The sequence below is a fragment of the Myxine glutinosa genome, chromosome 5, assembly GCF_964187855.1.
Source record: "Myxine glutinosa chromosome 5, kmMyxGlut1.1, whole genome shotgun sequence".
NCBI classification, from domain to species: domain Eukaryota; kingdom Metazoa; phylum Chordata; class Myxini; order Myxiniformes; family Myxinidae; genus Myxine; species Myxine glutinosa.
This window is the reverse complement of record NC_136265.1, coordinates 144,173,167-144,185,344: the sequence shown is the minus strand read 5'-3', so window position 1 is coordinate 144,185,344 and position 12,178 is coordinate 144,173,167. Positions and strand designations below refer to the sequence as shown.

Sequence of the window (12,178 nt, the reverse complement as noted above, 5' to 3'; positions counted from 1 at the left end):
GGAAGGGGAGGGGTGGGAAGGGGTGAGGGGGAAGGGGAGGGGGGAAGGGGAGGGGGAGAGGGGGAAGGGGGAGGGGGGAGGGGAAGGGGAGGGGAGGGAGGGGGAGGGGGAAGGGGAGGGGAGGAAGGGGAGGGGGAAGGGGAGGGGGGAAGGGGAGGGGGAAGGGGAGGGGGGAAGGGGAGGGGGGAAGGGGGAGGGGGGGAAGGGGAGGGGGAAGGGGGAGGGGGGAAGGGGGAGGGGGGGAAGGGGAGGGGGAAGGGGAGGGGGAAGGGGGGAAGGGGGAGGGGAGGGGGAGGGGTGAGGGGGAAGGGGAGGGGGAGGGGGGAGGGGGTGAGGGGGAAGGGGAGGGGGAGAGGGGGAAGGGGGAGGGAGGGGAGGGGGGAGGGGGAAGGGGAGGGGGAGAGGGGGAGGGGGAAGGGGAGGGGAAGGGGGAGGAGGGGGGAAGGGGAGGGAGGGGAAGGGGGAGGGGGGAAGGGGGGAGGGGGAAGGGGAGGGGGGAGGGGGAAGGGGAGGGGGGAGGGGGAAGGGGAGGGGGGAGGGGAGGAGGGGGGAGGGGGGAGGGGGAAGGGGAGGGGGGAGGGGGGAAGGGGAGGGGGGAGGGGGAAGGGGAGGGGGGGAGGGGGGAGGGGGAAGGGGAGGGGGGAGGGGGAAGGGGAGGGGAAGGGGAGGGGGGAGGGGGAAGGGGAGGGGGAAGGGGAGGGGGAGGGGGAGGGGGGAGGGGGAGGGGGAGGGGGAGGGGGAAGGGGGAGGGGGAAGGGGAGGGGGGAGGGGGGAAGGGGGAGGGGGAAGGGGAAGGGGAAGGGGAGGGGGAGGGGGAAGGGGAAGGGGAGGGGGAGGGGGAGGGGGAAGGGGAAGGGGAGGGGGAGGGGGAAGGGAGGGGGAGGGGGAGGGGGGGGGGAGGGGGAGGGGGAGGGGGGAGGGGAAGGGGGAGGGGGAGGGGGAGGGGGGAGGGGCGGGGAACGGGGGGGAGGGGCGGGGGAACGGGGGGGGATGGGAACGGGGGGGGAGGGGAGGGGAGGGGAACGGGGGGGGAGGGGAGGAGGGCGGGGGAACGGGGGGGGGAGGGGATGGGAACGTGGGGGGAGGGGAGGGGAACGGGGGGGGGAGGGGAGGGGAGGGGAACGGGGGGGGGGAGCGAGCCCCTTGGCAAAGCGAGCGATTTTTTTTTCCATAGCGTCATAGCGTCATACCGTTCATAGCGTCATAACGTTCATAGCGTTTCATAGCGTCATAGCGATTTTTTTTTTCATAGCGTCATAGCGTTCATAGCGTCATAGCGTTCATAGCGTCATAGCGTTTCATAGCGTCATAGCGATTTTTTTTTTCATAGCGTCATAGCATTCATAGCATCCATAGCGTTCATAGCGTTCATAGTGTCATAGCGTCATCACGTGATCGCTCTGAGCGAATCAGCGCCCACCTGCTCTGATTCTGTTGATTCCGTGCGCTGAAATGCGCTGAGGTAAATATGAATAAAAAATATGGATCGTCAAATATTTTGAGTTCGGCCATGTTCGTCCCAGGCTCAATGGCCATGTCTATGCCAAATATCAAGCACGTAAGCCTCTCCGTTTAGGAGTCTATCGGTAACATTACACACACACACACACACACACACACACACACACACACACACACACACACACACACACACTGTGTTTTATATATATAGATAACACTGCAAACAACAACTCGGATGCATCCTACGTGCAGACATAATAAATACTACAAAGGCACTCAGTAGAGAGCATACCTCAACCTGGTTGGCCATATCACTCAATGATGAAGAATTACTTTAAAAATTCTACGAGCTGGATCCAGATCCGGATCTTTACCAAAATCTAATCATTTCGTCCTTGTGACATACGCTACATCTCTGCCAAATTTCGTCCGAATCCGTCCACAACGTTTTGAGATATTTTGTTCACAAACAAACAAAGAAACAAACAGACAGGGGTGAAAACATGACCTCCATCCACCTTTGGTGGCGGAGATATAATAAGCTTTATATATTTGATGATGTTAATTGTGAAAGATTTATATTCAAGAGCATGAGAATATTATGATATGCAAGCCGAAAGACAAACTAAAAATGTTTCATATTCAAAATAAACTTAATGAAAGACCAAAAAAGGTCAGGTCCCTCTCCACCACCGCTTGTTGCGGTGGTAAAATATAATATAAATATGCAATATTCAAAGTGTGCTATCATTGCTTCAATTACTTAGTAATGAACAACTTACTGATTATTAAAATTACTTAGTAATTATCAATATTTGAAACATATCAATATTTAGCACATTACAGATCAGAGACATAGACATGAATCACTTGTAATTGCTATAACGTTCAATATGTAAAGTCCGGTCTTCGACTGTTGTAAAAACCCATTGTGCAAACAACGAAATAACCCAAGTAAATCAACAATTAGTGCTTAGAATGAGCTCGTTATTTAAAAGTTTACAGCTGTAGTAATTTTCAATGTAAACACGGCAAAAAAATTAAAATGAGAGGCAGAAGTGGCGCTTGTTACCGTTGCCTAGCAACGAATTCCTTTGTCAGCTCCATTGTCTACCAGCAGTGAGCAGACAGAGCCTGCACAGGTGGGGTGGGGAGAGGGTTAATTGTCCTTTCTAATACTGCACCTGCATTGGCATCAGGTGAAGGTATTTTGTTGTTGGTTCGTATGCAGCCTGTGGATGCTTGGCTGAATCATTTCCTGGGGGAGCAGCTGTGTTGCTGGTGCAGTTCCCCTATAACCAGTCATCTGGTACTCATGTTTCCAACCTCAGAAGGATTACAGGCTGTCAAGCCACCTGGTGTTAATTCAACGGGCCGACATGGCTTCAATTCAGGACTCGAAGATCTCAACCCAACTACCTTTAGCCACCACCAAGCCTAAGGTATTTTGATGCTGTTTTTAATGCCAGAAACCGTTATATTATTCAGACCCAATCATGGGACACACAACAGGCGAGAGATGGAAATATCACTAAAAGTGTAAAGTGTAAAAGAAACAGGTAAATTCAAATAATCTGTTGAAGGCGAAGCGTTAGGATCAGATGTCTATTTGTTACATACGCAAAATATCTGGAGCTCATCTCGCCAGTTTTCTTTATACTCCCGTTATTTAATTTATGACGTCACAGTAAACAAGCCACAGACCGAACGAGGGGGCGGGGGTGGGGGGGGGGGAGAGATAACGCATTGTTCCACCGAAGGTTATTCATGTTGGAACAGTTTGCCTGCTCAACCAGATAGAGGATGGTTGGAGGAGGGGGTGACGACCTCGTCCCCAACACAACCACTCCACCCCAAAATAATGGGGAGTACTCATGCATGTCCATCTGGTATGTTGTATTTACCATTGTACTTATTTTACAAATCATAACATTGCAGGAAAAACTCGAACGGCACTCGGTAAAGAGCATTCCTCCACCAGGTGAACAGTTTACGTTTTGTATCCCACTGATAGGCCGGATCTGGATTCCCACTGACCTGAAATCCAATGAAACGTCAATGACCCAACTTGTGTACTTAATATGTAAAGCTCCTTCAACCACTAACTCACTGAATTACTCACTAACTCACTCGGTTAATTACTCACTGACTCACCTTAACTCAGTGGCGAATAAATCTGAAATTTTGCAAACTGCTGCAACTCAAAGCTAATATTCCAGGAAAAAATCACAAAACCGTCGGAAAATGTCCGCAAACAGAGATATCCGCAAACAAGAGTCGGCCGGTGCAGGCTCTGTCTGCTCACTGCTGGTAGACAATGGAGCTCACAAAGGAACTGGTTGCTAGGCAATGGTAGCAAGCGCCGCTTCTGCCTCATATCATAAGCACATCATACCCCTAGGGGTTAAAGGTCAAGGTCAAATGGCGGTCTGAAAAAAAAACATGTTTTTTGTCATCGGTAAATTTTGCCAATGCGGTATCTCAAAGACCACTTGGCCTTCCAATATGTTTTTGCGACATAATAGTAAGTGTACCTGCACGGATGTTGTGCACCTGATATTTGATTTGTGTCCTTGACCTACCTTTTTTGGATTGTGACCGAATTAACACCGAATACCTTTTTGATCATAAGTTGAATAATTTTCCTCTGATTTTCATGATGTTGAGTTTTATGGATAGATTGCAGATGGGGACACATTTTCTTCCTTTACATTTATTCCTAAATGTTGATGGTCAAGGTCATATGGTGGTCCAAAAAAAAAGAAGCAATAATTAGATCATGGACCAAGGGAAAGTTGTGGGTGATCGCTAAGGGTAAGCTGCTGGCGATCGCCAAGGGTAAGTCGTGGGCGATCAGCAAGGGTAAATCGTGGGCGATCACCAAGGGTAAGTCGTCGGCAATCGCTGAGGGTAAGTCGTGGGCAATCGCCATGGGTAAGTTGCAGGTGATCGCCATGGGCGAGTTGCAGGCGATCGCCAAGGGCGAGTTGCAGGCGATCGCCAAGGGCGAGTTGCAGGCGATCACCAAAGGTGAGTTGCAGGCGATCGCCAAGGGTGAGTTGCAGGCGATCGCCAAGGGTGAGTTGCAGGCGATCGCCATGGGTGAGTTGCAGGCGATCGCCATGGGTGAGTTGCAGGCAATCGCCATGGGCGAGTTGCAGGCGATCGCCAAGGGCGAGTTGCAGGCGATCGCCAAGGGTGAGTTGCAGGCGATCGCCATGGGTGAGTTGCAGGCGATCGCCATGGGTGAGTTGCAGGCGATCGCCATGGGTGAGTTGCAGGCGATCGCCATGGGTGAGTTGCAGGCGATCGCCATGGGCGAGTTGCAGGCGATCGCCAAGGGCGAGTTGCAGGCGATCGCCAAGGGTGAGTTGCAGGCGATCGCCAAGGGTGAGTTGCAGGCGATCGCCAAGGGTGAGTTGCAGGCGATCGCCATGGGTGAGTTGCAGGCGATCGCCATGGGTGAGTTGCAGGCGATCGCCATGGGTGGGTTGCAGGCGATCGCCATGGGTGGGTTGCAGGCGATCGCCAAGGGTGGGTTGCAGGCGATCGCCAAGGGTGGGTTGCAGGCGATCGCCAAGGGTGAGTTGCAGGCGATCGCCAAGGGTGAGTTGCAGGCGATCGCCATGGGTGAGTTGCAGGCGATCGCCATGGGTGAGTTGCAGGCGATCGCCATGGGTGAGTTGCAGGCAATCGCCATGGGCGAGTTGCAGGCGATCGCCAAGGGCGAGTTGCAGGCGATCGCCAAGGGTGAGTTGCAGGCGATCGCCAAGGGTGAGTTGCAGGCGATCGCCAAGGGTGAGTTGCAGGCGATCGCCATGGGTGAGTTGCAGGCGATCGCCATGGGTGAGTTGCAGGCGATCGCCATGGGTGAGTTGCAGGCGATCGCCATGGGTGAGTTGCAGGCGATCGCCATGGGTGAGTCGTGGGCGATCAGCAAGGGTAAATCGTGGGCGATCACCGAGGGTAAGTCGTGGGCAATCGCTGAGGGTAAGTCGTTGGCAATCGCCAAGGGTAAGTCGTGGGCAATCACCAAGGGTAAGTCGTGGGCAATCACCAAGGGTTAGTCGTGGGCAATCGCCAAGGGTAAGTCATGGGCAATCGTCAAGGGTAAGTCGTGGGTGATTGCCAAGGGTAAGTCGTGGGTGATTGCCAAGGGTTAGTCGTGGGCAATCGCCAAGGGTAAGTCATGGGCAATCGTCAAGGGTGAGTTGCGGGTGATCGCTAATGGTAAATTGCGGGTGATCGCCAAGGGTAAGTCGTGGGAAGCCAACCCTTAGCGATCGCCTTTTGACTGTAGATATCTTGTTACGGCTCCTCCTCACATTTTTTTTCACCTCACCTTTTTTACCCCACCTTAGATTGTCCTGCGCTTGGCTCATGATGCTGAGATCCCACGGAGGATGGAGGAAGGTTGAGGGGGGCTGGAGGGGAGGTTGTGGTTGAGAAACGACCATCCACCCAGATACCCCAAGCAGCAGTTTGCTGTGCCCTCATGGAATAACCCAGTTGACCACTTCTTACCCATTAAAGATGTTGAATAATATATGAGCAGCTGCGTCCTGAGGCAGGCACCCCATTAACCTCCAAATACAACTCTTAAAACCAAGTGAGTCAATCGATAGACGTTCGTAAATAGAGATGGGCAGAAAATAAGACACCATTCGGTTTGAATTATTATTTTTCTCCAGCAAGATACACAAGAAAGACTCAACATCTCGTTACTACATTTGCCGCCATCTTCATTTCACGTATGCAGAGAAAAGTTGAGACAGAAGTTTTGCCAATCTGCGTACGTAATTTGAAAATGGGCCATTTTCCTGTGAATTATTGCATTTGGATTCTGGAATCTGAGCTATCTTTAAAAAGTCATTTACTGTGTTGATTTTGTGTGGACTGATAGGAAGGCCTAGAGGTACACACATTCGCCTCGAAGCTGTCGAGCCTGGGTTTGAATCCCGACCGAGCTATAAACTGTCAACCTGGTGTTTCACAGGCACGGTGATTCAACAATGTGTGTGCCGTCCTTCGGATGAACGTTAAACTTGACGTCCCGTCTGCCTACATTAGACAGTCGACGTTAAACGTCCCACAGTGTCCTTCGCCAAGAGTAGGCGAGTTATCGCCGGCACCCTGAACAAATTACCAACTCCTGTCCTGATCTTAGTCGAACATCAGGCCTGCTCATCCGGTTCGTGAAAGACTTGGGACAAGCTTCCCCCGGCCAACTCCACAAAAACGTGGGAGTAATTGTGGCCGTAAAAGAAGAAGAAGAAGAAGAAGAATGTGTGAAATTGTCCCCTGACCTGCTTGTAATTCATGTAAACGTTTAATCATGTATCCTAAAGTCCTTGTCATTAATGTGCTTGGTGTGCAAGACCCTCCATGCATCTGAGGTCATTGTACAATATATATGAATGAATAATTAACACAAAGGGTTTTACTCAATTTGTACTATAAGTGGACAAATGGAAACCAGATAATATTACCTCCAACACCAAAGTTGGACGGAGGTAATGTCTTCACCCCTGTTTGTCTTTCTGTGAACAGGATAACTCAAAAAGTTATGGACGAGTTCAGATGAAACTTAGTGGAGAGGTTCGGTGTGTGACAAGGAAGAATTGATTCGATTTTGGTGAAGATCCGAATCCGGATCCAGATCAGAGAAATTTTAAAGTGATTCTTCACCATTGAGCGACAGGGCCAAAAAGGATATGTATCACTATATCTCAAAAAGTCATTGACAGATTCAGATAAAACTTAGTGGAGAGGTTGGTGCGTGATAAGGAAGAATTGATTCGATTTTGGTGAAGATCCGAATCCGGATCCAATTACGATAATTTTAAAAAGTGATTCTTCACCATTGAGCAATGGGGCCAAAAATAATATATATCACGATATCTGAAAAAGTTATGGACGGATTCAGAAGAAACATGATGGAGAGGGTGGGTGGTTGACAGGGAAGAATTGATTCGATTTTGGTAAAAATCCGAATCCAGATACGAAGATTTCTTTTAGTGATTCTTCACCAATGAGCAAGAGGGCCAAAAACTATATGTATTACTATATCTGAAAAAGTTATGGACGGATTAGGAAGAAACATGATGGAGAGTTTGGATGTGGAACAAGGAAGAATTGATTCGATTTTGGTGAAGATCTGAATCCAGATCCAGATACGAAGATTTCTTTTAGTGATTCTTCACCAATGAGCAAGAGGGCCAAAAACTATATGTATTAATATATCTGAAAAAGTTATGGACGGATTAGGAAGAAACATGATGGAGAGTTTGGATGTGGAACAAGGAAGAATTGATTCGATTTTGGTGAAGATCTGAATCCAGATCCCGATACGTAGATTTATTTTAGTGATTCTTCACCAATGAGCAAGAGGGCCAAAAATGATATGTATTACTATATCTCAAAAAGTTATGGACGGATTCGGAAGAAACTTGATGGAGAGGTTGGGTGTGTGACAAGGAAGAATTGATTCGATTTTGGTGAAGATCCGGATCCAGATCAGAGAAATTTTAAAGTGATTCTTCACCATTGAGCGACAGGGCCAAAAAGGATATGTATCACTATATCTCAAAAAGTCATTGACAGATTCAGATAAAACTTAGTGGAGAGGTTGGTGTGTGATAAGGAAGAATTGATTCGATTTTGGTGAAGATCCGAATCCGTATCCAATTACGATAATTTTAAAAAGTGATTCTTCACCATTGAGCAATGGGGCCAAAAATAATATATATCACGATATCTGAAAAAGTTATGGACGGATTCAGAAGAAACATGATGGAGAGGGTGGGTGGTTGACAAGGAAGAATTGATTCGGTTTTGGTGAAAATCCGAATCCAGATACGAAGATTTTTTTTAGTGATTCTTCACCAATGAGCAAGAGGGCCAAAAACAATAATATCTCAAAAAGTTATGGATGGATTAGGAAGAAACATGATGGAGAGTTTGGATGTGTAACAAGGAAGAATTGATTCGATTTTGGTGAAGAGCTGAATCCAGATCCCGATACGAAGATTTATTTTAGTGATTCTTCACCAATGAGCAAGAGGGCCAAAAATGATATGTATTACTATATCTGAAAAAGTTATGGACGGATTAGGAAGAAACTTGATGGAGAGGTTGGGTGTGTGACAAGGAAGAATTGATTCGAATTTGTTGAAGATTCGAATCCTGATGGAGATACGAGAATTTTTTTAAATTTTTAAGTGATTCTTCACCATTTAGCAATGGGGCCAAAAACTATTTATAGCATGACATTTCAAAAAGTTGTGGAAGAATTGTGACAAACTTGGTGGATGAGTTAAGTAAGTGATAAGGAAGAATCGATTTGACTTTGGTTCAGATCCGGATTATCAGTGGGATACAAAACATATGCTCTCGACCGAGTGTCAACGTAGATCCAGTATGTGATTGATAACAGCTGAAAGTAATAAAAATTCAGGTAGTTATATTGATAAAAATAATTTTTGATCGAACAAATGTTTGTTTTTGATACACATATAACACTTCGTCAACAGTGACGTCATCCAGGGAATGACGACAATCCAGGGAATGACGACAATCCAGGGAAGAGTTACCCATTCAGGGTGGGTGCACAAAACGCTCCTTGCCAGGATGACCCCATCTCAGTCGGTTGTAGAAAAAGAAGATCAGGTGTTTCCAGACGTTGTCCTGCATTCTGCAGGACGCTCAGCAACGGCGTGAAGACCTGGGGTAGCGGATCTTCAATTCGGCCTTGAAGTGCCGGAAGAGCTCCCGGTTCTTCTCTTGTTCGACGTCTTTGCTCGCGTGGAATCTGCCGGGCATCTTGAATCCCTTGTGCACCACGAAAGCTTCATCCAACACTGCAAAGCGATAGCCAGCCACGTGGAGCTCGCAAGCCTTTGAGGAGGTGGTGGAAGAGCGGGAAGGAGGTGACACATTGAGAACTAGAATGGCACTCGGTAGAGAGCATACCTCCGCCAGGTGAACAGTTTACTTTTTGTATCCCAGAGTAGACCAGAAAATCACAATACAGAATCACATTTGATCAAAATCATCCATCCACAACCTTTTGAGATATCCTGTTGTATTTATAAGTATATTATATGTATATGCCATATATATTTGAGATATCCTGCTATTGGCCCTATCTCCCAATGGTGAAGAATCACTTTTTAAAAATTCCACTAGCCGGATCCGGATCTTCACCAAAATTGAATCGATTGATCCTTGTCACACACACAATCGATCCACCAAGTTTCGTCCAAATCCATCCATAACCTTTTGAGATATCCTGCTATATGTTGGTTTTAGCCCTATCACTCAATGGTGAAGAATCACTTTAAAAAATAAAAAACTCTCCTATCCGAATCCATATGCAGATCTTCACCAAAATCGAATCGGTTAGTCCTTGTCACACACACAACCGGTCCACCAAATTTCGTTGAAATCCGTCCACAACTTTTCGAGATATCCTGCTGTATATAATTTTTGGCCATATCACTCAATGGTGAAGAATCACTTGGAGATTAAATAATTCTCATATGTGAATACATATTCAGATCTTCACCAAAATCGAATCGAATCGTCCTTGTCACACACACAACGGGTCCACCAAATTTCGTCCGAATCCGTCCACAACTTTTCGAGATATCCTGCTATATATAATTTTTGGCCATATCACTCAATGGTGAAGAATCACTTGGAAATTAAATAATTCTCATATGTGAATACATATTCAGATCTTCACCAAAATCGAATCGAATCGTCCTTGTCAGACACCCAATCGGTCCAACAAGTTTCGTCCAAATCCATCAATAACTTTTTGAGATATCCTGCTATGTATCGTTTTTGGCCCTATCTCCCAATGGTGAAGAATCATTTTAAAAATTCTAGTAGCCGGATCCAAATCCGGATCTTCACCAAAATCGAATCATTTCGTCCTTGTCCCATACGCTACATCTCTGCCAAATTTCGTCCGAATCTGTCCACAACCTTTTGAGATATTGTGTTCACAAACAAACGGACAAACAGACAGGGGTGAAAATATAACCTCATTCACCTTTGGTGGCGGAGGTAAAGAGGGTATTATAAAACATTATAAAACTTTAAAGGTGAGTTTGAATTACCTTTCACTCTGTGCATGCACCTGCCTCTATATACCTGGCTGATGCGGTTGAAGCCATACTGCTGGAAGCGCTCGTCGAAGAGCGGTGCTGAGCGGGGACTAAGGAAGAACGGCTCCCAAGGGTCGCGCCATGGGACATCGTAAGAGGAGCCAAGAGTGGACCGGAGCGGCAGCCGCACCCAACGGTCGAAGTCCGTGGGACGTTGGCATTTCCCGCATAGTTCAGAGTAAAATGGTCGTGCGTCCCCGAGTGCGACCCGGCGCAGGAGTTCCGCTTTGGTTCCCGGTTCGTGCCCGGGGCGGCTGCGGCTCTCGAACGCGGGAAGAACGAAGACCGTGCGGTCGCCGAACGAAAGCCTCGTCGAGTCGCGCCCGAGGAAGTCGATCAGGGCCGGACGAAGACCCGAGCTCGGGATCATGTCCACGTCCAGCGGCAGCACGTACCGACCGCGACCCCCGGCCGTGCGCGCCACGTTCCGCAGCAGGTTGTTCGGGTAGGGCGCGAATCCGAGGTCGTAACTGACCGCGGCCCCGGTGTGCGACCGCAGCAAACTCGTGAGACCTTCGCGGGCTTCGTCGCAGCCGGGAAACAGCCCGATGTCTCCGGGGAGGAGCTTTGATGGACGGGCTGGGTACACGAGGTGGAAACTGACCCGATCCCGAACCGCGCTCGAACAAGCACGAAGGGTCGAGATCGCCCACAGGGCAAGACCGCTTGCGTTTCCGGGACAGAATAAGGCCAGGGAGACCGGGCCTCCCCAGCGGGTCAGCAGCGAGTCCAGCTCGTGCAGCCGGTCCAGCGAGGTGTGTGTAGTCAAGGTAACGTCCAGGGCTGCGCGGTCCTTCACCTCTGACCCGCCCGCGATCCCTCGGTAGATCCAGTGACGACCGTCGCCATGTGGCTCCTCATGCGACGCGAGCGCCGACACCAGCTGCAGCTTGTCTTTGAGTGCGGCTTGCTCGGACACCTTCCCCGGGACCGATAGGGGGCGACGGCCCTCGTCCCCAGGTTCAAATCCCTTCCGTCCGTCCGATCCGAGAAGCAGCGACAGGTAGACGAGCTGGAGGAGCAGCGCGACCGCCGTAAGACCCGCCACGAACAGGGCGACACGGGACCGCCGAGTGGGCATCGTTCATGGCGTCCGGAAGTGGCGCCGTCGAGCTAACGTGACTGTGAACCTGCAGGTGCAGGACCACGGGCCTCACCATTCCAATGGGTCGGCAACATCAGGCTCGTGGGCCGCACCTGTCCGAGCACCGGAAACAGCGCGGCCTCCCTTCGGCATACGCCGGAACCGGTGTCCGGGCCGAAACGACCTTCCCGGGAACAGAAGACCACCAGGGGGCGCCTCCGTCATTCCAACACATGATGTGAACATCCTGAAAAAAAACCAAAAAAAACAAAACAAGAAAGAGCAGAGATTGCAAACCCTCACCAGGATGTATTTTCAGTGGTTTTAAGGCTTTTGTGTTAAAACAAATATGGCGGCCGAACCACGTGACAGATGACGTCATCATTTTTTCTCCACCAATTTATCCCTCGATGATGCTCAAGAAATTTCATCTTGATCTCATGAAGTTTTGTACTTGTCG

The 12,178-nt window shown here is 49.3% G+C and overlaps 1 protein-coding gene across 1 annotated transcript; it reads right to left on the bottom strand.

Annotated features, from left to right (window-relative positions):
- Window positions 1-6,124: 6,124 nt before the first annotated feature.
- On the bottom strand, window positions 6,125-11,927 carry B4GAT1 (beta-1,4-glucuronyltransferase 1). The gene is made up of 2 exons (XM_068135646.2): window positions 10,621-11,927; window positions 6,125-9,357 (listed from the first exon to the last, which is right to left on the bottom strand). The coding sequence occupies exons 1-2, from the start codon at window positions 11,713-11,715 to the stop codon at window positions 9,166-9,168; spliced, it is 1,287 nt and encodes a 428-aa protein (XP_067991747.2). The 5' UTR covers window positions 11,716-11,927; the 3' UTR covers window positions 6,125-9,165.
- Between the last annotated feature and the right edge of the window lie 251 nt (window positions 11,928-12,178).